The 27430-nt window shown below is 48.3% G+C and overlaps 1 protein-coding gene across 1 annotated transcript in view; it reads left to right on the top strand.

Annotated features, from left to right (window-relative positions):
• The window catches only part of LOC115316186 (neprilysin-1-like), a 150010-nt gene that overhangs the window by 90758 nt on the left and 31822 nt on the right, over positions 1-27430 (top strand). The window contains exons 6-7 of the mRNA XM_040206966.1: positions 1147-1335; positions 12346-12453. Coding sequence (XP_040062900.1) covers positions 1147-1335; positions 12346-12453 — 297 coding nt within the window. The remainder of the gene's footprint in view (positions 1-1146; positions 1336-12345; positions 12454-27430) is intronic.

Raw genomic sequence — 27430 nt, 5'->3', positions numbered from 1 at the left:
GGGCGCGACTGACACAACCCGAACAACTATTTTTGGCTATGACTGGCAAAGACTCTACGCGGAATATCTCTCGGAGGAAGATAGCAGTGGTCATTGTTCGCCAAATCGCGTGGAGGGCCGTTCGACGTCCTTCCCCTCCTTCCTTTAATGACAAGCAGAAACGCTTGAATGGCAGGCACTTACCAGCCCTATCTCTCACAGTGGAAGATAACGCAAAAAGGTTAGGCAGCATGCATCAGAAAAATTAAGTGGAAACTTCCAAGAGCGGCCAGAAAACGTCGAATGCAAAACCGCAAATTATATCTGGAGAATCGGTCTGAGCGGGTTTCAACAGTCCAAGAGAGTGGCAAAAATTTTCTAGCTGATAGAGGGCGCGAGAGTAGCACCAGCCGCGTCAGCATCAGAAACATGACGCGGCGGCCTAGGAGCGTTTTTCGGAAAAGTGTATAAGTCGGACAATCATGTCATTCAACACCTGAGTCTGTGGAGCAGAAAAGGAAACATTGTAGTCGAAGGAACAGACACAGAATGGGACGTTCCCTTCTGTGCCTGTCCCTTCCACTGAAAGTTTCGTCCTTTTCTGTGCCACAGACCCTGGTGTTGAGCAACACGATTAGCTGCCACCAGTTCGACTGCACACGTACAGTCTTTTCAATAAGACGGGTGTCAGTTCAGTAGTTCAAAATAGGTTAGCGTTATGCGAGAATTACCTGCTTCTTCGCCTTGTCGCTGGTTTTGTCTAATTAAAAGCCGTGTGTAAAGTAACAAACAGAAATAAGAAAAACTTAACCTTGTTTAAGTATGTCCCATGTTCCGGCTGTTTACGCAGGAAAACGCAACATTTGTTGGTATCGTAGCTGTTGCACGAAAGTGGCCGCGTATTTACATGTGTGGTTTGCAGGTCCGGTCGCAGGTTTCACTTTCTCGCCGCTACCAATATAGCGGGCGGACGTAGGGGTCTGTTATCGATGGCGTTGTGCATTTCACACACCGTACATTGGGTTTAATTCTCACACGGTAGTATATCTTACACAAATTGTGAGAGTTTAATGTTTTGCTTCAGAAAGTACTTTTAAGAGAACAGCTGTTTTATGAAGGATCAGTAATCAACAATGTTACGTTTTGTGATTTTTTTTTCTTTTTCAGATTGATGTTTCAAAGTTTGTGCCCTCTTTGTACCAAATTTATATGGCGAGACAATATAATGACAGCGCTGTGGAAGCCTATGAAGATTTCATCAAGCAAACAGTAATTTTGTTTTCGGAAGAGGAGGACATTAATGTAACGACAAAGATTGCTCAAGATATATTTGACTTCGAAGTAAATTTAACAAAGGTAGCGTTCGCTTTGATATATTTCTAAGGATCGCGTTAGTGTCCCATGTTATGACTATTTAGTATATATATATAAAACTAAAATTATCCTTTGCGCAGATATACATAGATTTGTACAATTGACATGAGATGCCATATGAAATCATATCAGAGATTATATACTCTTGCTATTATTTATACAAGTTTTATTTGTTCAACATGCATAGCCTCTTATATACTGACCAAGGCTGGCAGATCGCCAAGAGAAGCAGCCGCCGAAATGGAAAAGGGGGAGCGGCAGACAACGGATGAAAGGAGAGCCACGTGACTAGCGCGCCGATGCGGCGAAACGCCGGAACACAATTCTCTCGAGCTTACAAGTGTTTTTCGGGTCCTAGCGGCTGCAAAAGCTGTGCGCTGACATCCAGGTTCCCCGAAAAATGGTTATTTGATGGTCTGTGCTGCCAGATACCCGCGCTCCAAATCTGCGACCGGGCACTCTATGGCTTCGTCGTCGAGCTGCCAGGCTTTGCGAGTATAGAGGAGGCTATGGCTCAACATACAAATAATTTGGATACGTATATTTTTTCAATACATGTTTAGAAGAACTTTGAACAATTATAAAGTTAATAGTTTCGCTCTGGATGGATAAAAAATTATCGTCCATGCTGACATTCGATTGTGATTTCGAGTTAACGCTTCTGCTTCAACGTAACCGCGAGTGGTTAGCCTCTGTAAGAAATATCAGAAAACCGCTGGGTCTCATCTGATTCAAATTTATATATGCGAATGAAATACACTCAGAAACGGAATAAGCCCTCCACACTAAACATTTTCCCACCTATATTCTTGTAAATGGGGTGTATTTGAGAACACACTTGCTACAACCTTTTTACACCATTTTTACACGCTTTTTGAGTATTTATAGCTGCAACAAGGGCCATTTTCTCCCATCCTACACTCTTCCTACACCCTTCAGGAAGAAATTTCGTGCAAAAAAGTTTGTAGGTCTTCTTTATTACACCTTTCACGCAGACCGTGTAAAAACGGTGGAATGGCGAATGTAATGGAGTCGCGAGGAACTCCCTCCCTCAGGTGGCCTTCCCCCGACCACGCTGGGGTATAGGGAAGCGGGGGAGCGGACGCAAACCGGCTGTCTTTGTTTTCTTTGCTTTCGACGAGTGACCACGGTTTTCCCGAGCAGGCACCCCGTGGCAAAGACGCTGTCTCCACCGCGAAGGGGGCGTTTTGTTTTGTGTGAGCTCCAGCGTCCCACAGGGTACACTAGGGACGATCGAGTTGCGGGTTAGAAGCTCTGGCTTGGCGCCACCCTGTCTTGTATTACCTAGTCTCTGGCTTGGCGCCACACTATCTTGTACTCAGTATCTAAAAAAAAAAATTAAAACTTCGAAAATAGTTGTCGCCGGAACAATCCTTGAATCTTTGAAACGTCAGACTCCAGGACAAAGCTGAACCGATCGCAGACTTGGAGGCAAGTGACCGAAGACAGGACAGGAAACAAGGCTCGAGCAAAACGCAGTCACCGAATGCCAACAAAAGATAAAATGGATAGCCCCAATTACGTCACCCTATCGTTTTCTTTTCTTTTTCTTTTCTTCAAGTTATTTTTTGGCACTTACGCTTCGAGCTATAAAAAGAAGGCAAAGTGCAAAGTTTATAGCAAAGTACTGGTGACGTCATTATAATTTTACACAATTTGTCTGAGGCTTGAGTGGATCTGTCAGCGGAAGCTTTTGCGCCAACGCTTCGCACGATCAAAATATTGATTGCAGGATCTAGCTTCCTTCCCCAAGGAAGCTAGATCCTCCTGGGTTTGTTGAGATGCAGTGAAATAGATTGGGCTTTCCCAGAGCCCCTTGTGTGCCTATTGTGGCTTGCCTTTGACTCCCATCGTTCAAACGCGTTTTTTTTCCTTCTTTCCGAATGCCGCATTGTTTCACTCTCCAAATCCTCCAACCCAGTTTTCCGCCAGGTGGAGCACGGAACTGAAAGCGGTTTCGTTGACACTCGCTTGTTGGTCACTTTCGTTACCCTCTTTACATTTCTAATACTCGTTGAGAGTTTGAAGGTACAGGCGCTTTTCCTCGCGTTCGGCTGGGGAGACAAAATGCTCGCTTTTGGTTGTTGATCAGCGACAAAGACTGCTGTCCTCTAGCCGATAGCTCTCATGCGCGTGCGCGTTTGTCATTCACTCGCGCACTCATCATCGACTGTGGCTGCCTGATGAACTTTTAGTTCGACTGTTAAGGATATGCGATGCCGTACTATGTGTCAAGTCCGTCGAATCAAGTCAAAGCGTATTACGAACTTATTGCGGATTGTGTCATGAGCCGAGCTTGCCATCAAACAAAGAACGCCAGTTGCCATGCGTACAATACGTGACTCGCCCTTGTTCCTAAAATATTTCTGTACCCCTTATGTAGCATATCCCCAATTATTTAAAAGTAAAGTTCGATTGCAACATCTAAGTCGCTTCCTGAAAGTCTTAAAAATAACAGCAGAATGATTTTCATCGAAGTCCTCACAAGTAGGGCACACAATTTGACATTTTTATTATTTTATTACCAGCTTAGAACCTAGTTGCCAAGTATCATCTAATGTAATGTAATTATTTTTTTAAAGTATTTCTACTCTACTCAAGATAGTTTGAAGTAAAAGTAAATTAAATACTACTTTAAATACATTTTCAAATGTGTATATAGTATCTTACCTTAAATACGTTTGCCGAGTATTCGGCAAAACACTGGTTGAAAGTTGAAACATCCCCGAAGGCAAGGGAGTGAGAGGCCGTCAAACTTGGCAGACCTAAAGTACCACCAACGTACGAACGAACAATTACTGCGACATTATCAAATACACCGATGATTTATAATTCACATTCTTTATCGTGTTAGCCAAAGTTTGTCATGATCGTCTCAGATAGATACGTATAGATTCCACTAGTGCTATCTCGCATTTATTACCGTTCCTTCGCTGCGCTCAAGGTTGAAGGATCGTAGCAATTAATCTTTCAGCACCCTACAAAACCTTCAGAGCAGCGTCGGCATGGCAAATATGCGTATCAAACCGCGCTCATCAGCGCAAGGTGTCTTCCGCGCACAGCCTTCTCCCCCTCTATGTCGTCACTGCCACGGGCGGCTCTCCTACCAGGAAAAGATCTTCACATATTGGACAACATTTCAGTCCCACAACAAGTATGTCTGCCACGGGAGCACGCAGTATTGTGGCGATATTAGCATCAAATCGTAAAGATTGTGCCGATACCATTTTGATCCGGTCGATAGCTGTGAAGTATCGCATAGGTCGCGCCAGCGCCATCCTGACATATCCTATTCGCCGCCCTTTTTTTGTTGAGTGTGGAAGTGTCGTTTGCGAATCGGCTGTGCTTCAAGTACTTGGATTTATTGAGCAACTCAAAACGAGGCTGAAAAAAGAGCAAAACGGAATTTGCTTATTTTTGGCTTGAGAATGACAGACAAAGCAAGCAAAGGGAGCTTAGCTTCATCGTTCTCCTTCCCTTCAACCTCGCCTTTGTTTAGCATCGCCTCCTTCTTTCGTGTCTTCGTGTGGATTTGAGCGAGCGGGACAACTGCTTCAAGCAAATCAGAGGGGTGGAGCGAAACACGTGACCGCTCTCCGTAGGACAAAAGAGCTTTGACGAAAATTTGTCACGTGACTCGCTCGGACGCTCCAATGGGCTCACTGAGGTCGTAATCGCTGCCGCATGCCAAGTTGTGGTAATGGACAGGTGACACGTAGGTCTGCAGTTTCCGCAATGCGCCCTTAAGTGTTCTGTTCTGATTTTCATGCGTTGCAGTCGTAGCCATGGTTTTTCGTCGTGAAAGGTCGGAATACGTCCATATTATTTTTTCGGTAATTGCCGCTTTCTTCGTCGGAATCTATGGAAATATTGTGCTACGTTTGCTGGGCCCGCTTTGACAGGGAACTGGGTATTGGGAGCCCCCCCCCCCCCCCCCCCCTTTCCTCTTTCTTAGGCCAGCGGCATCAAATAGGGGGCTTTCGTAGACCGTTCTCCCACCACCGCTACGCTCTTCGGAACGAAGACGCCACTACTGCGCATGCGCGACGCTAGCCTTGCCAGCAGAGTTCTAGATCTCGCAGCGGGTAGCGGAGAACGTTACGGGACAGCGAAAACAGTGTACGAAAACTCCCTAATACCAAGAACTGCTCATCGGTGGCAGCAAAACTGTTGTTGAATGTGGGAAATCTTCTATCTAGACTTTAGGATTGCGTTTCTCTGTGCTGCCGCAGTTGGATTATGCATCTATCGCAGATTACATGATATCGCTGTTCAATGTAAGTGCACGGTAAGCATGCTCTTGACAGTAGTCCTGCTTCCGTTTGAATAGAGAGTTTTAGTATACCGTTCCGATACATTTGATACCCCCGACAACGATAAAATGTATGCGCAAAACCGGTGGCGGTGTTGGGGGTATCGTTGTCAGAGTCATCGGAACAATCAACTAAAGCTCTCTAATTTCCACGGTCATTCGTGTTTATTTTAGGAATTTTCGCTTTGCATGAAAGAATGTATTTTATTATTTATTTATTTTCCGTTCTACACGGAAGTATCACGTTTGTAAATCTGTTGAGAAAAAGCTGTGTGCAAAGAGAATGGGTTAACAAACTTCTGTAAGAGTGTGAAAGCAATTTCGTTTGTCCATCTATGCGTGCGAGGCGCGGAATGTATGCATGAGAAGCCAATACTCTCGATATTGCCGATACAAAGTGAGCGCATAGGCGACGTCCGTCCAATACAGAGCAGGTGCCTATGAGACAACTGTCCGATAGCCGGCCGACAGTCCGACCTCGGCAGTACTCGCACGATATGTCGCCGATACTAGGCCGGTGGCGAAACGGCGGTACGCCAATACCTGCCGAATGTCGGGCCATGGTGGAAAACACACATTTGGGCGATACTGGAGCCTGTTATTGGCCGAGTTTACCACTAGACTAGCCAAGTATCACCGTGCTGCTTCGGTGACTCGTTTGCGTAATATATTTCTTCAGTCATTGCATTGGGTCCCGGGCCACAGTCTACACTCCAACAAAAAGTTTACTGTGGTAACTACCCCTTTACCAGAAGCTGTACTATGGTTCTAAACCATTCTAAAAATATGCACTGCGGTATCAAACTATTTAGTGAAGGTGTTAAAAAATATCACATATTTTTTAAGTGTGTGTGGTTTACCCCTTTTTTATAAGGGTTATCGCTACAGCTATTTAGGTGTTAGTTATGCAACATCCCATTTACACCTATAAAGGAGTAGAAATGTTTAGTGTGTGTACTAACGAGTGTTGTTTCTACAACCGCATAATTTATTGAACTGATTGTTACATACGATGTTGACATCCGTCCTGGCGGCTGCTCCAGAGTCTTCTTGTTCAGGGTAGGCATGTGCGTGTGGCAGGGCTCACGCACAATCGGCCACTGCGCGGGCTTCATCGTGTCATTCTCTTCCGTCACTCCCTCCCAGCGCATCTCTCCGTCTGGCGAAGGGAGAGCGGTGGACCCCAAAGGGCATGTCGGGTGTCGGCCACCGGTGCGCGCGAAGAGGAAGGGGGGGAGGAGGGGGGGGGGGGGGGTCTTCCGAGAACGCCGATATACGCGGCTTTTTCGGTTAGAATCCGAAGGATTCTAACCGAAAAATAATCAGTACGGTAACAGTTACGGAAACTTTTACCATAAAACTGGTTTCGTTAAGGATCTTTAACCAGCCCCCCCCCCCCCCCCAATTAAACACTAAATTCCAGAATTTTGTCATTTTAGTAATTCGTTTGTTAATTTTAGGTTAATTTTTGTTTTAGTTAAACCTCCAAAAAAGATCGCGAAAAGCTGCGCGAGTGTGGAAATAAACTACGTTTCTTTTTTAAAGACAAGATTGAGGATAGTTAGTGTTTCCACACGCACCACCGAAAAGCTCAGCAATCTTTGTAAAATTTTACGGCACTGCTGACACTGTCGTTTTAGTCAAATACTTTAAAATCAAGATATATCTTTAGCCGTAGTGATCTTGTCCAGTTCGAAGTGAATTACTGACTACAATGTTTAGAGAAACAAAACAGATTTCCAATGAATAATATGCAATATCGACTCTGCTGTGTTTGGTTTTTATACCATTCTTGGAATCTGTCCTGAAATTATTTTTGGGGAGGAGAGAAATGTAAACTGACGTCACGTGCAATTACTCATTTAAACCCCATTTTAACTCCTTTGCCCTCTTGCGCTGCCGATCTTTCTTGATTCAATCGTCAGTTACATTCGTAAAAAAGCTAGCGCTTTTGTCTCAACGGGAAATTTAAACATGAAGTAGGCACAAACAAATATGTCGCACTGGCTTCAAAAGCAACACTTTACTTTGTTTCATCTTCTGTTGAACCGCAGTGGAAGGCTAGGAGCTGTGACACGGCACTGGCAACGCATTCTTAGGCATCGCAGAGTAGGCGTCAAAAGAGTTCGATAGTAAAAAGAGCGTAGCCTTTGCCTTTAAAGAAATGTTCATCATTTGCACAAGTGATACAATATTTATGTACCAATAAAGTTTTCAAGCGTGATATTTAACAAATGAATTCGTAGCATGCTTGGAGAAATTACGCTTCTGGTTGGGAACATTGTCGTTGCGGTCACCTTCGTTTATTCAACACTCATGGCACCATTCGCGATGTGATGTACTGCAAAAAGAAATGTTTTCCTCAAGATGGAAGTTTTCATTTAAAAGTTATTATGTGCAAACTGAAACTAAATTAAATATTTATTGAAAGTAATATTATAATCTTTAATACACTCTAAAAAACGCCCGTGCGTCTACTTTTCCGCAAAACCTCGGAGAGCCAATCACCGCAACTTGCGGAGGCAGCTCAGCGAATGACGATACCGAAACATATGTTTAGACAAAAAAACGCAGTCTGAGTTGTGACATTAAGCAATGCAAAACGTCACGCTTGCATTGCTTAATGTCACAACTCAGACTGCGTTTTGTGGTCTAAACATATGTTTCGGCATTGTCACTCGCTGAGCTGCCTCCGTAAGTTGCGGTGATTGGCTCTACGAGTGTTGTGCGGGAAAGCAGACGCACGGGCTTTTTTTAGAGTGTATGTCCTTGTTCTTTGTTTAAATGTCACCTGACAAATGTAACTGCGCTCTCAACTTCGCAGGCGCGCCTTTGCCAGGTGCTGCTGTTTCCTTCGCCCGTCCGCTTCCAGGCAGTCTTTATTAAAAAATCCACCCTTCACTCTAAGAAATGCCTCCGTGTCTACTTACCCGCAAAACACTCGAAGAGCCAATCTCTACACTCTACGAAATCAATTCAGCGAATGATGAGGCGGAACATCTGTTTAGACCTCAAAATTAAGTCAGGCTGTGGCATTACGCAATGCATGCATGACGCTTTGCATTTCGCAATGCCACAGCGCAGACTTCATATTTAGGTCTAAACCAGGGGTGGCCAGGCTGACCCGGCCTAAGAGCCGCAAAGGAAACCACATTAATGCCTAAAAAATAGTCAGAGTGCAGGCGAGCTGGTGTAAGTTGAACATGATTGTAAACCTGAGACTATGGCAGAAAGAGAACACAACAGGAGGTAGTAAAAGAGGAGGTAACGTCTCAATCGAGACGTTGCCTCCTCTTTTGCTACATTCTGTTGTGTTCTCTTTCTGCCCCAGCCTCAGGTTTACAATCATGTTCAACCAATGCCTAGTTACCCCCCCTCCCTCCCCCCCCCCCCCCTTCCTTGAAAGCGTAACTAAGCAGCTTGCGGGTCACAGCTGCAAGCCGGTAAATACAACAATGATATTGTTCCTGGTCCTTTGTGAACTTGAACATAACGTCTGTGACTAGTGGAAGCTATGAATGAGGTCAAGCCGGCCTTCCGCGACCTTCAACAACAAGCGATATGGAGGGAACAACCGTTACCTAAAGGGGACAAGTTTCACCGGCGAGTGACACAGGCCGCGATACAGAACATTTCCTCGACCCCAAGCCAAAGTGCACGGATGTTTTGACAGTCCCTGTCCTTGATGACTTTCCGATTAGGGTCCGGCAAACTCTCTTGAACAATGAAAGAACCAGGATCTGTGGAAACATACGAGTGAAAAGCGGTTGGACTGTACGTATGGCGACTGTACGCATGGGGCGGCTGCCAAAATGCAAGCTGTTCTTTATTCTGAAATCCTTTCCTTCTTTCCTGGGGACACGCGGAGAAAGGCAGGGGGGGGGGGGGGGGGGGGGGGTTCTAACAAGGCATCCGCGAGCCACACCGTGACCAGCAAAGAGCCGCGGTTTGGCCACCCCTGGTCTAAACGGATGTTCCGCCTCATTATTCGCTGAGCTGATTTCGTAGATCGCAGATATTGGCCTCTTTAAGTGTTTTGCGAGTAAGTAGACGCACAGGCATTTCTTAGAGTGTTGGAAAAGAAGCGGGACAGATCGTGCTGTTAGACTCTAAAAAAAGCCCGTGACTCTACATTCCCGCACAATACTCGGAGAGCCAATCACCGCAACTTATGGAGGCAGCTCAGCGACTGACGATGCCGAAACATGCATGTGTTTAGACCAAAAAAACAAAAAAAAAAAAAACGCAGTCTGAGGTGTGACATTAAGCAAAGCAAAACGTCACGCTTGCATTGCTTAATTTCACAATTTAGACTGTATTTTTTGGTCTCAACATATGTTTCGGCATCGTCATTCGCTGAGCTGCATGCGTAAGTTGCGGTGATTGGCTGTCCGAGTGTTGCACGGGAAAGAACAAGCACAGGTTTTTTTTGTGTGTTTTTTTGTTTTTTTTAGTATAAACGTGTACTACAAACTTCGTTCTCACCCTGCGGGCGAGTCGTATAAAGAGCGATCGTCCGAAGAACGTCTGAGATATGGTGAATTTCGAAGAAAAGTGCAACTGGCAGCATATCTGGCGTCGCCGACACAAAGATGTTTATTCGTCAGTGCCGTATGCCTTTAGTGGAGTTGTAAGGAGGACCAAAACAGCTTCGTTCCAGCGCGCGTGCCTCGTCAGTCACTTACGAAAAGCTCTCTGCGGTTTACTGTTTACAAAGTTAGTAGTCGGCATCGGCACTTTGGAATCCGACACACGAGCGCTGGCCAGCGAGTGTATGCAGGCGAGACATTGCGCAAGGGCGTCAGGTAGGAGTCGACGCTAAATTGTCCAGGCCAACCTGTTTCCTGGCGTCAAAAAAAAGTCTCCAGCTTTCTGTGTGGCATAAGGAGGGAAGCGATGAGTTCCGACGGAGCCTGCTTCCGCTCGACTGTTCCAGCGATCCCACTCACAAAATGGAGACGCCACAGTTACGCGATAGCCTCGATACATCAGGAGGTTTCAGCCACGAAGATTAAATATACTCGAACAGGTGTAGCAAACTGTGCAAACTACAGGAAGTCCGAATTTTTTCGAATGCAGCAGACAAAATCATTTTATACGCACCGCGTCCACGCCGGACTTCGAACCAGCGTCATTCTAACTTGTGCACTGAAACAATCCCGATGAGACAAGTGACGCCACTTTTAAACTGACGCTTAACTTAGCTTTGGAGGCCCGTAGCCTTCAACTGCGGTTTATCAAAAGATGAAACGGTGTACAGCTAAATGTTTTGAAACTGCCAAGACTTTTTTATTACTTTCACATACATTTCAGTGCAATCCTTCTTTGGTCACCCAAAAAGGGTAATATATATGTCTGTTGTCCAGTCTCCCTGCACGAGTAGATGAACTTCACTTTTCTCTTTCTACTTACTTATTGTACAACAATTCTTTGAGATGAATGAGGCTGACGTTGGGTTTAGGTATATGGTAGCGCCAGTTGGTTATGATCGGCTTTTATGGTATATCTTGTTCAGTTTTGACATAGGTAGTTCGGCAAAATAAAGCATAATTTACATTACAACGATTAAAATTGTTGCTTACTCATATTTCTTCCGTAAGAAGGCGAAAACCGAAAATATTCGAGGAAATTACCAAGAAACTAATTTTCACAGCCGCCTAGGGAAATAGTTTTGTGAGGTTATATATTTCTTTACGTTGTATATTTTCAGAGAAGCAAAATTATCGCAACCGGTGTCTATTTTAATATTAGATTTGTGTCATATAACGCAATGACATTTTATGTAACATTAATTTTATTTATTGCGTCTTTGTGCCTCCTTGAAAAACAAACAAACTTGCAGTAGTCTTTTATTGAAGTTTTATACAACTAAAAGGGCATTTTATATAATTATAAAGTTTTATGACATAATTATAAATGTGAAGCGCTTGTGAAAAGTTGGTATTTGAAAAACGTTTACAAGTTACGACAATTGTAATTCTAAATTTAGTGCTTGACAGCCAAAAATTAAGTTCTCATTTCAGTCACCTTCAAAGTACCTTCTTTTTTTATTATATATATGTGGGAACTACTACTGGTGTACTAACGAAATGCGAACAGCGAAGCAAATAGCTTCGGATACATGCTGCTCCACCCGAAGGGTAAATGGGTACTCACACACATACACTGAGAAGTTTTTTTCTTAGTTCCCAGGTATGCTTCAGGTGGCGCAGAATGTAACTGAGCAACAGTGTTCGCATTTTATTAGAACCCGAAATAGCATTCCCTATTTCATGTTTCTTATTTCACTATTTCGTTGGTAATCAAAATTTTGCTGTGAACTGGTGAAGCGATTATCTTTCGTTGAATATTGCTATTATACCAAGCACTTTGTCGTTTCTGCACTCCGGAGACGAAATAAAAGCTCAAAAGTTTAGAAAAAGCTATTGTAGCATATGCAGATTTGATCTAGCGGCCGAGTTTTAAACGAATAAGTTTTTTGAACTCAATAGTTGGCACATCGCACATAAATGTTGCCTCCGCGGCACTAATTTTTTTGTGATCTATAAACTGACAGTCAACTTAACCATAGTGCAATCGTGATTGTTTTTAAGTATGATTAATTCTGCCTTTCATTCTTTGTCATGAGATTGATCATAGTTTTCTTGATTTGTCGCCAGAACTTCTACGACCTCAAGTTTGAGTTCGATTATTCAGAATATAATATGTCGTATGATTACGCCTATTATGACGAAAACGATACCACAAGAACAATAGAGCCTGAACTGGTAAGTGGCTCAAATCAGCAATACTAGTAATATAGAAATTATCTCAGAATTCTTCACGGGCTAAGTCTTTTTTCTCCTGAACACCATTGATGTAAAAGGTAAGTCAAAAGGTGTTTACGATTATTAAACAAAGTTTGAACAGTTTGAGTACAAGAGCAGCGTAGATTTTCCACCCAATATTTTAGTTTATATCGCACTTCCCAGGTGCAATGCATAGTCCAGATGCCGACATGTCATCACACTTTTAAGAGAAAAAACAAGGCAATTTGTTTTTAATTTTTATATTGACAATGGAACGTTTTTCAATAAAAATATCCGCCGCCAAATTATTAGCTCTTGCCAAGTTTTAATCAGTTAATTACGCCAGATGTTGTTTAGGTCAGGCGAGCGAAAACCGTTTACAAAAGAGTTGTATGATGGTTTCAATAGTGAAGAGCAGTAACGGAAAGAGCCTAGGCCTTCGTGTTAGAATTGCGCGAGCCTAATAGTGCTGTCTCGAAGCGAGCTAATTTAAACGTGTTTTTTTTTTCTTTTCTTTTTTTTTTTGGGGGGGGGGGACGTTTATAGAGTTTACAATTATAGTTATAACGTACAGTGAAAAGGAAAGTGACGAGATTCGGAGAATGGGAAGGTAACTTTGACCGCAATATGGGAAAGCATGAATGTCGTTCATTCGCTCCCTTAGATCGTCTGCGGCGTACTGGCTTGGACGGCCACGTTTCGGTACTGCCACGGTAGAGGCCGACGGCCGGGCGCGATGCTCTCGTCAAGTGTGCCGCGCCGCGCTGAGCCCGAGCTGGGCCCTGCAGCCTCTCCGGAGTTTGCCAGCCGCTCCCTCCTACCGGCGGCCGAGCCGCTGCTCGCGCTGCGCCGCCACGGAGAGAGTTTCTCTGGTGGAGTTCTTTGGAACTACGCCGCGCGAGAGCCAATGGGAGCCTCGTTCCTCGAAACCATCACGCGCGCCAGCCAATAGGAGACTATCCATCATATCACTGCTCAGGCACGTAGCCAGGGGGGTGGCCCATGGGGCCCGCCCCCCCCCCCTTGAAATTTTCCAATTTGCTGGGACCTCCTCTCTCCCCTCCCCCTCATACGGCATTCCGTCATGGGCGCCCCCCCCCCCCCCCCCCACCCCCCGAAACAAACACCTGGCTACGTGCCTGTCGCTGGCAGGGTTGCCAGGTTGGGCTATTAACAGCCAATTTGGGCTACTTCGTCAGGCATTTGGCGTCGAAATTTGGCAGTTGGCTATGTGGCTATTTTTAGGCTATTTCAGATCCTAACGCGGTACTTGTTTTTTCTTTTTTCTTTGCTTGGTTCAGGATAGATGTACAAAATAAACTTCAGCATGGACATAAAGCGACAGTCTACCCTTTCTGGATTCCCAATTTTGAGGGATTTTCTGCGTGAAGAATCGTGGGCGTGCTGCCAGAACCTATAAGCTCAAGCGAGCTACCGTGACCTAGATTTAACTCCAATGACATCGCTTTTGAATTGTGGCTTATTTTTTGCCTCCAAGTTCTCTGTGCTTCCTACTGCTGTCTCTTATTTCTTAGAGTTTCCCACCATCCACCTACAGGAGGCACCTCATGCGAGAAAAAATTATACTAAAGGCAACTCAAGACATCCTGCAGAATTTGATGTCGCCCGATAACGGGTGCTGTACCGGATATAACAAAGGAGGCTTTTCTGCGAAATATGGAAGTTTCTTAAAGTACAATAAACCACAACAAACGACAACAGATTTGGAGCAATAAATATTCCGAACATGGCCAAGATCGATCCAGGAGCAGCCCTGTTTCCGTTGCTATCCGAGCTTGCCATCACGCTCCCTACACTGCCCATGTCGAATGCCGCCGTGGAGAGATTGAATATATTCAGTCACATGTCCCTCACGAAGTCAGACTTAACGAAAAACATGTCCCTTCCAACTCTTTAAAACGTCCTCTATATAAAGTTTGCAATTTCCCTGGCAAGAACGAGTGCTGTAGGGACATCAACCCTACTGAAGAAGTTTTTACCCGTTTTAACACGGAATTCATGTATGAGGCAACTAAGCCGGGCAGCGGGCACGAGCGAGTGCTCATAACTTTGTGTCTGTAAAAACTCAACTAGAAAAGTTTTGTACTTTTGTTTTTGACAAAAAACGTTAAATACATTTCAAGATATCGCAGATCTTGCAAGCTGCTCCTAAACCCTATATTATGCGGACGGAGGGCCTTCGAATTGAACTCGCACATTCGAGCGCACGATTTTTTGGGCTTTGCAGAATATGGCTACTTTTGGGCTACATAAATCTCTGGCATTTGGCCACTTTTGGGCTACACCGTCTGGCATTTTGCGGTTTCAGCTAGAAACTACCTGGCAACCCTGGTCGCTGCTACAGATGACAGGCTTCTCTCCATCGGAACAGGAAAGTTTAGGTGCCGCTTGACGCGGCTTCAAAAACTGATGCCGTCGGTTCACTCCGCGGGACAGTTAATGCTTTCGCATTAGTGATGTGTTACCGTACGAAAGAAAGCCTTTATAATTGTCCGAAACAAATTGGACGTTAGAACTTCGGACACACCTGGCGAAATCGGCATACGTAAAATACGTTTTGGGTCAGTAAATGTGCTTCAGGACTGATACCGTGACTTTCGACGAGAGCACCATTTAGTTTTCGCTATGGTCACGTGATTGTTAAACCAGCTAATGGGAGTGAAGTGCTATCCGCTATGGAGCTCAGATGTGCCGGGTGACATAGGGGATATAGAGGCTTAAGAAAACATCTTTCCACTTCCGGAAAACCGAGTGTGGCCATGCTAATAACAATTTCTGCCATTTTCCTCATTAGCTTGCGTAGACGCATAGTTGATGGCTAATTTGTGTATCGGTAAAACAAGGGGGTATAGTGCGTGGCTCTGCCGACGACAGAACTCAGTAAGCCCGACAGGGGACTCGTTTGGCCGCATAAACCCAGATGGGTCATCCAATGCAAATTCCCAAACGCTGATATCGATCAGCGCCTTTTTTTAATCCTGGTTGTTCGTTAATTATTAGACTTTCGCCACAAAACTGTTTTACTATTCTTTATCGCGTGAACGCGCACTGAAACCTCTGCAGAGAGAACAAAAAACTACCCATTAGATAATAACTGTTGAAAAATGTAAATGACTAACTATTACTATTACTATTAATTACTATGAAATACTTTCCTGGACTTGTTCTTTCATGTGATGTCAGAGTTCATATATCAGCTTCTTTTTTTTTTGCCTTGTTTTTTTTCTAGAGTACACAAGTAGGAACACCAGACAGACTCAGAATTTAAAACAGAAAGCATTGCTAACCTTAAATATTTCTAAACTTGTACTTGGTCTGGGTGGTTTCTTTATTTTACGCTTAAAATTATATGAAAATGATGAAACAAGCTGGTTTCCTAAAATAGATCTCAAAGTTACAAGAAACTTACTTTTTCTGGAATTCAAACACAAATTAGCCATCCAGCCCCTCCTGAAAAAAATATTGGGGATGGCACGTATGGAACATCAGCTTGTTATTTTCTAATTAAGAAAATAGTATCAAATTAAAGTTTGTGTTAAAGGAAAAACGTTTTTTGAAAGTTCAACACCAGCGTAATTGGTTTTCATGGAGCTGTACCCTGCGTCCATTGATTAACACGATCGCACCGTTTGTAACTCGAGACATGACACATGTCTCATTTGGTTTTACTTAATCCACAACAGCGTAGTTCAAGGTACATGCGATGTAGGGAATAACCTCGATGCGATTGGGGTCCGAAGGCATTGGCCTCTTGAATTTCCTAGCGGCACGTTCTGCTCATTGAAGGCATAGTTCGGTACCACAAAAACCAGTTACGTCGGTGCTCAGAAACAATAATATCTTTCTATTTTAAAAGAAAATTTAACTCCAATAATTATAGACTTGAGCGTGTTGGTAATCTACATTGACTTAAAACGAAAGAAACACACAAGAGGACGAAACAGACGACACAGCTTTCGACTTGCAACTACAGATTTACTGGGGCGGCTCGCCGCTCAGAGCTCGACTTGGGGAGGCGATGGGAAAAGGGGGGACGGGGCACGGACCAGACCACGCCGTGGACCAGACTCCCGACCGCCCGCTGTGTTCGCCCCCGCAACGGTCTCCCTGTGTTTCTTACACCTCCCCTCATCCCCCTCCCCCCTTTTCCCATCGCCTCCCCAAGTCGAGCTCTGAGCGGCGAGCCGCCCCAGTAAATCTGTAGTTGCAAGTCGAAAGCTGTGTCGTCTGTTTCGTCCTCTTGTGTGTTTCTTTCGTTTTAAGTCAAAGCAGTTAACTCCAATATATTTTGATTTGTTGCAAGGGAACACACTAATGTCCATAATGGGCACTTCGGCATATTTTTATAAGAGGGGCCTTTACGCTTAATTCTTGTCTGAAGCTTGATCAAACGTGAGTTTTTGGTAATTGAGTTTCATTTTCTGAAAAGTTTTTTGCTTTATTGTTTGAAAATAATTGTAAGCGTAACGTATTGTAACAACCCCACCTATATAAGCTTTTCAATCATTTTCAATATCAACAGTGCTTTTCGTTATAAATACTCGACATTTCTCGTGTTCTAACGGTTTTCTCCTGAAACACTGAAAAAAACAAAAAAAACTCCAGCGTAATATGAATTCTGGCATCATACGAAATGACAATCTCAGCAAAGTATGTGAACGTAATCTATATAACTTATTTTAATTCCTTAGATTCTTCGGAGATTTTCAACTAATATTGAGTTCGGTCTCGCTGCAGATGATTCAAAAAGCGCTCACGTGATCGAATTTTTATTTATAGAAAATTATTTTGGCGAAAGTACATTTAGAACTTACCAAACAACAACGATGTTTTTGAAAGAAATCTTTAATGTTCGGTATTACCGCCCATGACGTTTGGCATGGAATGACCAAGGCTTATTTCGCTTTCATTTTTCTTTCGGAAGGGCCAACCTCCGGGACAATTCTGACAGCAGATCAGCCGACGTTTGAAGTGCCGGCTTGAACTTAACTTCGAATAAAGACCAAAATGTATAAAATATTGAGTACCTCCCGAGGCTTTTTTGTGACGCTAGGCTACTCCGGATGGGAGCTAAGAAAAGCATTACCTCCAAGGGAAAGGCACAGGCGAAAGTTCCCTCCCACAATAGATACAGGGGTGAATTTGAGTCAGAAATACGTCACGTGAAACTGCCCTCTATATTGTCACGACTGACAAATGATGAGGCGAAAAATAGTGAAGGAACTGAACGTTTAATGGGGCGAACTTGTGCCCAAAACAAAATAGAAGTAACTCAGCATCGCAGGCGTCATGTCGGCGAAACTGCAAGCTCGAGCGCGGGAGCGAGCCTGACTTCGGCTCGCCATGCGGAGTCCCTTATGTACCCGCGTGGGATTGCTGGAATATTCGGCGTAGAAGTTTTGGCGACTAGAACATTCAGACCTCGAAGAAGCAACAGGGTTCGGAAATTTACCACAACATTAAATTGCAACAGTAAATAAAAGACGCGTCGCTCCCAGAAATTGAACCCAGGCTCTTCGCGTGGGAGGCAAGCACGATAACCGTTGGGCCACGAACGCGCGGCCTAATTAGCCAACTGCGCGCTCGACATTACTTCATCCCTTTAAAAAGTGCATCGCCCCGATACAACACACACTAAAAGCAGATGAAAAGAACAGCAGACTAAAGAGTGATTTGGAACACATAAAGTTTACAGTCCTATCGAGCGTAGTACGGTTTCAAGCGCACGACGTGGACGACTTCAGGTCGTGGTGGGCGGCATGATGATGTTCTTGTTTCGTCGGGCATCACCTCGTAGTTTAGATCTCTAAGTCGACGAAGTACCTTGTAGGGTCCGAAGTACCATTTCAGGAGTTTCTTGCTGAGACCACAGCGGCGAATTGGTGTCCAGACGCACACCCTGTCTCTGGGCTGGAAGTGGACGTCCCGACGGTTAAGGTTGTAGCGGCCGGTGTCCACACTTTGTTGGGCTTTAATACGGAGTCTGGCGAGCTGACGAACTTCTTCCGGCCGTTCGGCAACCACCTGGGCGTCGTCGCTTCCGTTGACAGCCGGTTCAAGGGGTAACATCTCGTCCAGCATTGTCGTTACTTTGCGACCAGGAACCAGTTGAAAGGCTGCAAACCGCAGGTCTCTTGCACGGCCCTGTTGCAGGCGAATGTAACGTCGTCCCACGTCGTATGCTCTACGTCTACGTACATGGAGATCATGTCGGCGGTGGTCTTGTTGAGTCTCTCCGTCAGCCCTTTGGTCTGCGGGTGGTACGCCGTGGTGCGACGGAGGCTGGTGTGGCTGAGACGAAGGACTTCTTGCGTCAGCTGGGCCATTAACGACGATCCACGGTTTGAGATCAGGACTTCGGGAGCGTCGTGACTGAAGACGATGGATTCGATGAAAAACTTGGCGACTTCTAATGCAGTTCCTGAAGGAACGACTTTCGTTTCGGCGTCCCGCGTGAGATAATCAGTGGCGACGATGATCCAGCGGTTTCCCGACATCGACGGCAGAAAGGGGCCAAGCAGATTCATTACCATCTGCTGGAAGGGTGCAGACGGCAGTGGAATTGACTGCAGGAGTTCGGCCAGCCTCGGGGGAGGTTTCTTGCGTCGCTGAAACTCGTGGCATGATCGTGTGTATAGGTGGACGTCTTTGGGAAGCTTGGGCTAGTAATCTTTTCACAAATACAGACGAGTGTCCGGCTGTAACCAAGGTGTCCGGACGTCGGGTCGTCGTGGCAGGCTTGAGAGATCTCCTCTCGAAGGTTGGACGGGATTACCAGCAGCCACGGCGAGTTATTGTCCCTGAAGTTCTCTTTGTAGAGTACACCTTGTCAAACGGCGAAGGTCGGCAGGGCTCGTGGTATGGTCCTCCCGTGACCTTCCAGGTGTTCTATCACTTCGCGCAGCTCAGGATCATCTCGTTGACGTCGTGCCATGCCGTCGGCGTTCACTGCGCGTAGGAAGCACTCGTTCTTGACGTCGTCACTACTGCCGGTAGGTGTTTCGATGGGGGCGCTCTACAGGCAGTCGGCGTCGCTGTGCTTGCGGCCTGACTTGTAGACCACAGTCATGTTGAACTCTTGTAGGCGGAGACGCCATCGAGCGAGGCGTCCTGAATGGTCGTTGAGGTTCGCAAGCCTGCAAAGCGAGTTGTGGTCCTTGACTACACGGAACGGGCTCCTGTACAAGTACGGAAGAAATTTCGTGATTGCACTGACGACCGCAAGGCATTCTTTCTCAGTCGTGGTGTAATTTTTCTCCGCCTTGGACAGTGTCCCACTTGCGTAGACAGTCACACGCTCGCTGCCTTCTTGCACTTGAACGAGCACCGCGCCAAGTCCTGCGTTACTTGCGTTTGTGTGAATCTCGGTTTCCGCATTCTGATTGAAATCTTCAAGAACAGGAGGAGGCTGGAGTCGTCGCTTCAGCACGTCGAATGCCTGCTGCTGCTCCTTGGCCCATTCGAGCTGATCAACGTCGTTCGTAAAGTTTGTGAGCGGTGCGGAGGTCCTTGAAAAATACCTAACGTAGTGCCGATAGTGTGCACATAGTCCAAGGAACCTTCACACGGCATTCTTGGCTGTCGCCGCTGGAAATGTTGCGACGGCGCGAGTCTTCCCTGGGTCTGGGCGAAGGCCTTCCTTACTAATCACGTGACCTAGCAACTTCAGTTTGTCATAGGCGTACCGACACTTTGACGCTTTGGGGATCAGTCCGGCAGTCCGTATGGCTTGAAGAACAGCTCGGAGTCGTCGCAAGTGCTTGTCGAAGTTGCCGCAGAACACTACGACGTCGTCGAGGTAGACGAGACAGCTCTGCCCCTTCAGTCCTGGCAGTACGGTGTCCATGACTCACTGGAAAGTTGCTGTCGCCGTGCGTTGTCCGAAGGGCATTACCTTGAACTCGTACAGTCCATACGGCGTGACGAAAGCTGTCTTCTCTTGGTTCGTTCGTCGACTTCGATCTGCCAGTAGCCACTGTCCAGGTTCATCGATAAAATGTAACGGGAGTGGCGCAGCCGGTCTAACGTGTCGTTGATGCGGGGGAGTGGATAGACGTCTTCCTTCTTTACCGCGTTCAGCTGCCGGTGGTTCACGCAGAACCTAAGCGTTCCATCCTTCTTCTTAACCAGTACGACTGGAGAGGCCCAGAGACTGCTTGAAGGTTGGAATATGCCGTTGTTCAGCATCTCTTGAACTTCCTCCTGGATCACCTCCCGTTCTTTAACGGAGACTTTGTACGGCGATCGATGCACAGGGCGCGCGTCGTCCTCGGTAAGAATGCGGTGCTTCGCAACGGCGGTTTGGCGGACCTTCGACGACGTCGCAAAGCAGTCGCGGTATTCGGCGAGGAGGTCAGCCAGCTGCCGTCGTTTCGGGCCCGGAAGCTCAGGGTCAATGTCGAGCTGCGCTGGCGACGTACTCCCGTACTGAGGTGTCGAGGATTGGTCAGTAATCGTGGCAATTTCAGCGGGGTATCGGAGTTCCTCGACGTGGCCCATGGCTGCACCTTTTGTGAGGTGTTGCGTTTCATTTTGGAAGTTCGTCACGAGGACCACAGTGCGGCCATTCGGAAGCTCAGCTACTCCTCTTGAGACGCATATTCCTCTTCCTAGAAGCAACTTGAGGCTCCCGTCAGCCAGAACTTCGTCGCAGAAAGCTTCGGTGATCCCGAAAGGTGCAAAAACACGACCGCGGCGGTAAGTTCACGAGGTTTGGGAGGACTCGTACCGCGGATGACGTCGCTTTGGGTTCCTTCGGTTGTAAAAGAGGCTTTCGTAGCGTCCACCGGATTGCTCCGAGGTCGATGACTGCGCCATACTCGCAGAGAAAGTCTATTCCGAGGATAACGTCCCGCGCACAGTCTTCCAGAATGACGATCATCAGAGGGTACGTCTCACCATGGATCTCGAAGGGCGCAGTGCATCTCCCGAGTGGTGTGATGAGGTGTCCACCGGCGTTCGTATTTGAGGGCCTTCCCACGGCGTTGTCACTTTTCGAAGGTGTCGCGAGAGTCTCCCACTCAAGACGAAGTGGTCTGCTCCGGTGTTCACGAGTGCAAGCGCGTCGTGGCCGTCGAAAATAACGTTTAAGTTCTTGGACCCCGATACAGGGGCGTCGATGTGATGCGTAGCGTCGGTAGAGTGGGAGGGCTCCGTCGTTCTTGGAGGCTCTTTACTTCGGTCGTCTTCTGCAACGCCACCTTCAGGCGTTGCCGCACATAGTTTTCCCGACGAGACGGGAAGGAAAAGCTGTCCTGACAAGAGCGGCGGAAGGGTGAGAGTGCACGTTGAGGCGAGTGCGAACGGGAACCTCGGGGTGGACTCAGCAGTGTGGACAGAGGTCGTCGGAGGTACTCTTTGATATCCCTTGATCGCTCCCCAAGGCGGGGTCGCGGGTCGCTCGGCGCAAAACCTTGCAGCTCCATTTGTCGATACGGGCACCTTCGGTAGTCATGATCGGCCTCGCCGCAGTGATAACACAGCAAGCGTCAACGGCCGTGCGCCAAACATCCGTCTTCCTGGGTGCTGGTTGTTCGGTGCGGACGAGCTGCGGCTGCCCTTCCCGACGTCGGAGGGTCTGCGGCGCTGGTAGGTCACGTCAAGGCGGCGTCGAATACTGTCGGGCAGCTGACGCCGGTCTCTGAGCTATTGCAGCGTAGGTCAGAGTGGGCTCGTCCGTTGCGGTCACGGTGACGGGAGTTTCTGGCTGTAAGGCTCGCTGAACCTCTTCTCGGACAACCTCGGCGATGAAAATCGAGGCGGGGCGATCAGCAGCGGGTAGAATGCTCCGGAGCTCTTCCATGACGATGTCCCGGACAATTTCTCACAGGTAGTTAGCGCCGATGCCGCCCTGGTCGAATCGGAGGGATGCCAAAGTCGATGCAGGAGGCGTGCCGGCGAGTCGGTTGTAGTGGCTAGGTGGGACCGACAAGGCACGCTCGATGTTTGTCGGCTCGGCAACAAATTCGTTGACAATAGTTGGTGGGTTACGAACAAGGCCGCCAAAGTCGTCGCCCTTCACGCCTCTCATCAGGATCCGCAGCTTTTTCTCGTCATTGGCTTGTGGGTCGGCGCGACTGCTCAGGCGGAGGACGTCTTCAACGAAGCTGGTGACTTTTTCGCTGGGGTCTTGGTTCCTTACTTGCAAAATATCTTTCGCTCGCTGTTGTAGTTGCTGGTTCGCGAAAGTCCCCTTGAGTTCCGCCTTGCAGGTGTCCCATGACGTAAGGGAAGCCTCATGGTTCTCAAACCATGCAGCGCCTTGCCGTTCCCTTTAAGGAGAAGTAGAGGTTTTGCAGGCATTGTTCAGCTGTCCATCCGTTGTGCCGCGTCACGCGTTCATAGTGATGAAGTCAACCTTCCACGTCTTCATAGACGTCGCCATTGAAGGGGGTCGGTGCACGTGGAGCGACAGGCAGGAATACGACGGAAGGGTCATCGGAGTTTGCGAGGGCTGGCTGTTGATGACTGACTGGGATTTCTTCGATGGTTCTGGCAGTTGACCACACTCTGGGGGTACGCCCTGGATGCGACGGCTTGCTCGGGATTCGGTGTCTTCGGCGAAGGGTAGTCTTTTGGTGCTGAGCACATCACTTGGCCGGGATGTCTTCGGAGGTGTACGCTTCACGGGCATAAGATACACTATCCGGCACCTCCACCAAAATGTCATGAATGACAAATATTGAGGCGAAGAATAGCTGAAGAAATTGAACGTTTGATCGGGCGAACTCGCACCCATAGCAATATAGAAGTAAGTTAGCGTCGCAGGCGTCAATGTCGGCGAAACTGCAAGATCGAGCGCTGGAGCGAGACTGACCTCGGCTCGCCATGCGGAGTCCCTTATATACCCGCGTGGGTCTCTAGAATATTCGGCGTAGAAGGTTCGGTGACTAGAACATTCGGACCTCGAAGAAGCAACAGGGTTCTCGAATTCACCAGGCGATTAAATTGCAACAATAAATAAAAGACGCGTCGCTCCCCGGAATCGAGCCCTGGCTCTTCGCGTGGGAGGCAAGCACGATAACCGTTAGGCCACGGCTGTGCTGCCTACTTGGCCAGCTGCGCGCGCGGCAATATTGCTCTCCTGAGTCCCGCGAACAGATGAGTTATATTGTTCGCGAGGTCGTCAGGCTTTTGTTTTTAGCTCTCACGCCCTCGAGAAAGCGCGCCGCATTTTTTATGGAAGAAATAAACAATGTCTATTTTCCTTTAAAAACAATCTAGACGTTTCCTTTGCGAAACAAAACAACATATAAAAAAAAATCTAAGACGGCGGCTATCTGCGTGCTTGTGTAGTAGTTGTCGTGATATCATCATCATCGACACCGCCGTCACCATCATCGCCACAGCCGCCGGGTGACCCTCGACTCTGCCCGCCGCTTCCGCGCGCGGACCCTGTCTCCACCAGATCGCGACCAGACACGGCACGACTCACACGTACCTGTATTGCTATGCTAAAATAAACCTACGCAGTTCAATCAATCTTATCTCGACCACGACATGGTGGCAGCGGTGCTAGCGTAGCAATTCAGCGGCTACAATTCCCCACTCATCCAAATTGATGCCATGGCCCAGTCCGAGCAGCAACCAGAAGCAACGGCTCCAACGCCATCCTTCAACCCCTTTGTCGTTGCTCTCTCAGAGAAGCTCGACTTCCGCCGTCCAGACGACTGGCAGCCCTGGATCACGCGATGGGATCGCTACCGAGTCATCTCGGGACTCAGCAAGCAAGACAGCGCTGCTCAGGTAAATACTCTCCTCTACGCCATGGGGCGGGAAGCGGAGGACGTTTTGGCCTCTCTCAAGCTCAGTGACGAGCAGAAGCTCGACTACGACTGCGTAAAGAATGCCTTTGAAAAGCATTTTATTCCATGGCGAAACATCATATACGAACGCGCTACATTCAACCGCCGAAAGCAAGAAAGTCACGAGACAGTCGAAAGTTTCGTTACCGACCTCTTCAAGCTGGTAGAGAGATGCCAATATGGCGCCTTGAAAGACGAGCTCATCCGGGACCGACTCGTGGTAGGCCTCCTCGATACGGCTCTCAGCGAGAAGCTGCAACTCGACTCCGCGCTTACCTTTGAGACCGCGGTGGCTGCCGCGCGAAACTCTGAAGCGGTGAAGCAACAACACAAAGAAATGCGAGGTACGCAAGGTCAACACGGCGCCGCCGTCGACGAACTGAGCTCCGCACGCAGAAAGACAAACTGGAGCAATAAAACAACGCCGACGGCTCGTCTAAAAAGGCAACGAAGGTGTCCGCCAGCCATGCAGATGGTGGGGTAGTGCTTCGGTTCACACCAAGGCGACCTGTCCGGCATCCGGTCAATTATGCAGGCCGTGCGGAAAACAAGTATACTACGCTTCTGTTTGCCTGTCTCCGAAACATCAAGAGAGACCAGGTACTACTACAGCAGCTCGCCCAGCTCGCCGCACAGCAGAAGTGGAAGAGGTGTACCTCGGCGAACCTAAAGATGCTTCAGCTCATAACGCTTGGAGAATCACCCCGTCAGTGAACGGCATCTCGATCACATTCAAGGTCGATACGGTCGCCAACGTCACTGCCATCGCGCCGCGCGACTACAATCGCGAAGTGATGGGCCCTCTGCGAAAGCCAGAAAGAGCACTTCTCGGTCCTGGTTATCAGAAGCTTTCGACCGCTGGACACTTCCAAGCTTCCATAGAATGGGGCGGTCAACAAGTTCAAGAGAGAGAGAGAGAGCAACTTTAATGTGTCTCCCGCAGTAACCCCTATCATCCCACCCTCTCAGGTGGGTTCTTGGGGCGACGTGGCCGGACGTCTTCTTAGCGGGGAGAGCCGCTCGCGGCGGGCTTCAGCGTACTCGGGTTAACCCTTTCTGCTTCCATCCCGTCCGGTCACTGCTTCTCGAGTGCCGCTAGGATCTGCTGGACGGCCGTGTGTTGGACGTCGTAGTCTTCGGATCTCTTCGCCTCCTCCATGAGGGGCGGGAGAACGTCTGCACTGTTGTCCGCGTTCGCGCATTCGCAGTCTTCCAGGATGTGGGCCAACGTGGCCCTTTCCTTCCCGCAGTCTGCATAAGTCTGTTACGTATACCTCCGGCCACAGGTGCTTTGCTAACACTGGGGTTATCACGGAGTTAGTCTGTAACTGGCGGAATACCACCGCCTCCTCCCGCGTCAGACGGGGGTGGGGCAGGGCCATCGTTCTTCTGGCTAACCGGTACCACAGGGTTACCTCGTTGTAAGCGTCCATGGTGTCCTTCTCGGGGCGATCCACCACGTCGGCGGCGGCCGTTACCGGGGCGCGGCCGGCGAGTCCACGCGCCACGGAGTTGGCCGTCTCGTTGTGGTGGGTGAGCCCCAGCGAGCCCGCCACTTCCGCGCCCGCGTGGGCGGGAAACCACTTTATCACCGCACTGGTGATGACTCCGTTGACTTCGGCCTTTCGCAGGATGCGCGCTGCCGCACTGCACACTCGCTGTTTCGCAAAGTTGCGCACTGCCGTTCGCGAGTCGCACAACACCGTCTTCGTTCTGGGGTCCGCGATGGCGAGGGCTACCGCCACTTCTTCTGCCTGGCTGGGCACAGTGGTCCGCACGCTGGCCGCCATCCTGATCTCACCCGTTTTGGCTCCGATCACGCTGACGCTGAAGGCGTCGCCGATGTTCTTGTAACTGGCCGCGTCCACGAACACGGCTCCCTCATCGCCGGCGTGTAGCGCGATCAGCGCCTCGGCTCTCGCCTCTCTTCTTTCTTGATGGAATGTGGGAGTCATGTTCCGCGGGATTGGGCTCACGACGATGTGCTTGCCCAGCTCCCGCGGTATCTGCTCCTGCATCCGGTGGTCGTCTTCCTTGGCTCCGATGCCTAGTTGTTTGAGGATAGATCTGCCGGTCCTGGTTCCCGACAGTCTGGCGGGCTGCGCCGTCTGCTGTGCCTAGGCGATCTCTTCCAGGCTATTGTGGAGTCCCAGGGCTTCGAGCTTCTGCGTGCTCGTGCATCCTAGGAGTCCTAATGCTGATATGTAAGCTTTGCGGATCATCGCGTCGATCTTCTTCCGCTCGCACTGCCGCCAATTATGGAAGGCGGCGACGTAGGTGATATGGCTCATCACGAAGGCTTGAATCAGTCTGACGAGCCTTGCTTCCTTCATCCCGCTTCTTCTATTGGCGACGCGGCGTATGAGACGCAGTGCCGTGCCGGTCTTAGCTTCGAGCTTGGAGACCGTTGCCCCGTTGACTTTGCTGCGTTCGATGATCATGCCCAGCACTCTGATCTTGGCTACCTCGGGGATGATGTGTCCCCCTTGCGTTCGTATGCGGATTTTATCGCAGTCTCGGATAGTTTGCTTCTTGCGGCTCGCTCCCCTGGGTGGAATCACCATCAGCTCCGACTTTGCGGGGGAACACACCAGCCCCGATCCCTTCAGTTGGTCCTCTATCGTTTTTACTGCTTCTTGTAGTGTATTCTCTATGTGGCCGTCGCTGCCACCGGTAACCCACAGCGTCACATCGTCGGCATAAACCGTGTGGCGTACCCCATCGATGCTCCGCAGCCGGTTGGCGACTTCGATCATGACCAAGTTGAAGAGCAGCGGAGAGATTACCGCGCCTTGTGGTGTCCCCTCGCTGCCGAGCGTTTTCTCTGGTAGTTCGAGATCCCCGGCGCAGATGTGAGTCGTGCGGTCGGTCAGGAAATCCCGAATGTAATTGTAAGATCTCCGTCCCATGTTCAGGTGCGACACTTGGGCGAGAATCGCAGAGTGCCGGACTTTGTCGAAGGCGCTCTGCAGGTCCAGGCCCAGTATTGCCCTGCTGTCGCTGGTGTGAGTTTCGTAGTCTACTATCTCCTTCTTGAGTTGGAGCATGGCGTCTTGCGTTCCAAGCTTGCTTCGAAAGCCGACGAGAGAATCCGGGTAGAGCTCTGCCTCTTCGAGGTACTGTTGCCATCT

Source organism: Ixodes scapularis, unplaced genomic scaffold (assembly GCF_016920785.2).
Source record: "Ixodes scapularis isolate PalLabHiFi unplaced genomic scaffold, ASM1692078v2 PGA_scaffold1__304_contigs__length_218370807, whole genome shotgun sequence".
Classification (NCBI taxonomy): domain Eukaryota; kingdom Metazoa; phylum Arthropoda; class Arachnida; order Ixodida; family Ixodidae; genus Ixodes; species Ixodes scapularis.
Note: the sequence above shows the minus strand (reverse complement) of the source record. Positions and strands in the feature narration are given on the sequence as shown.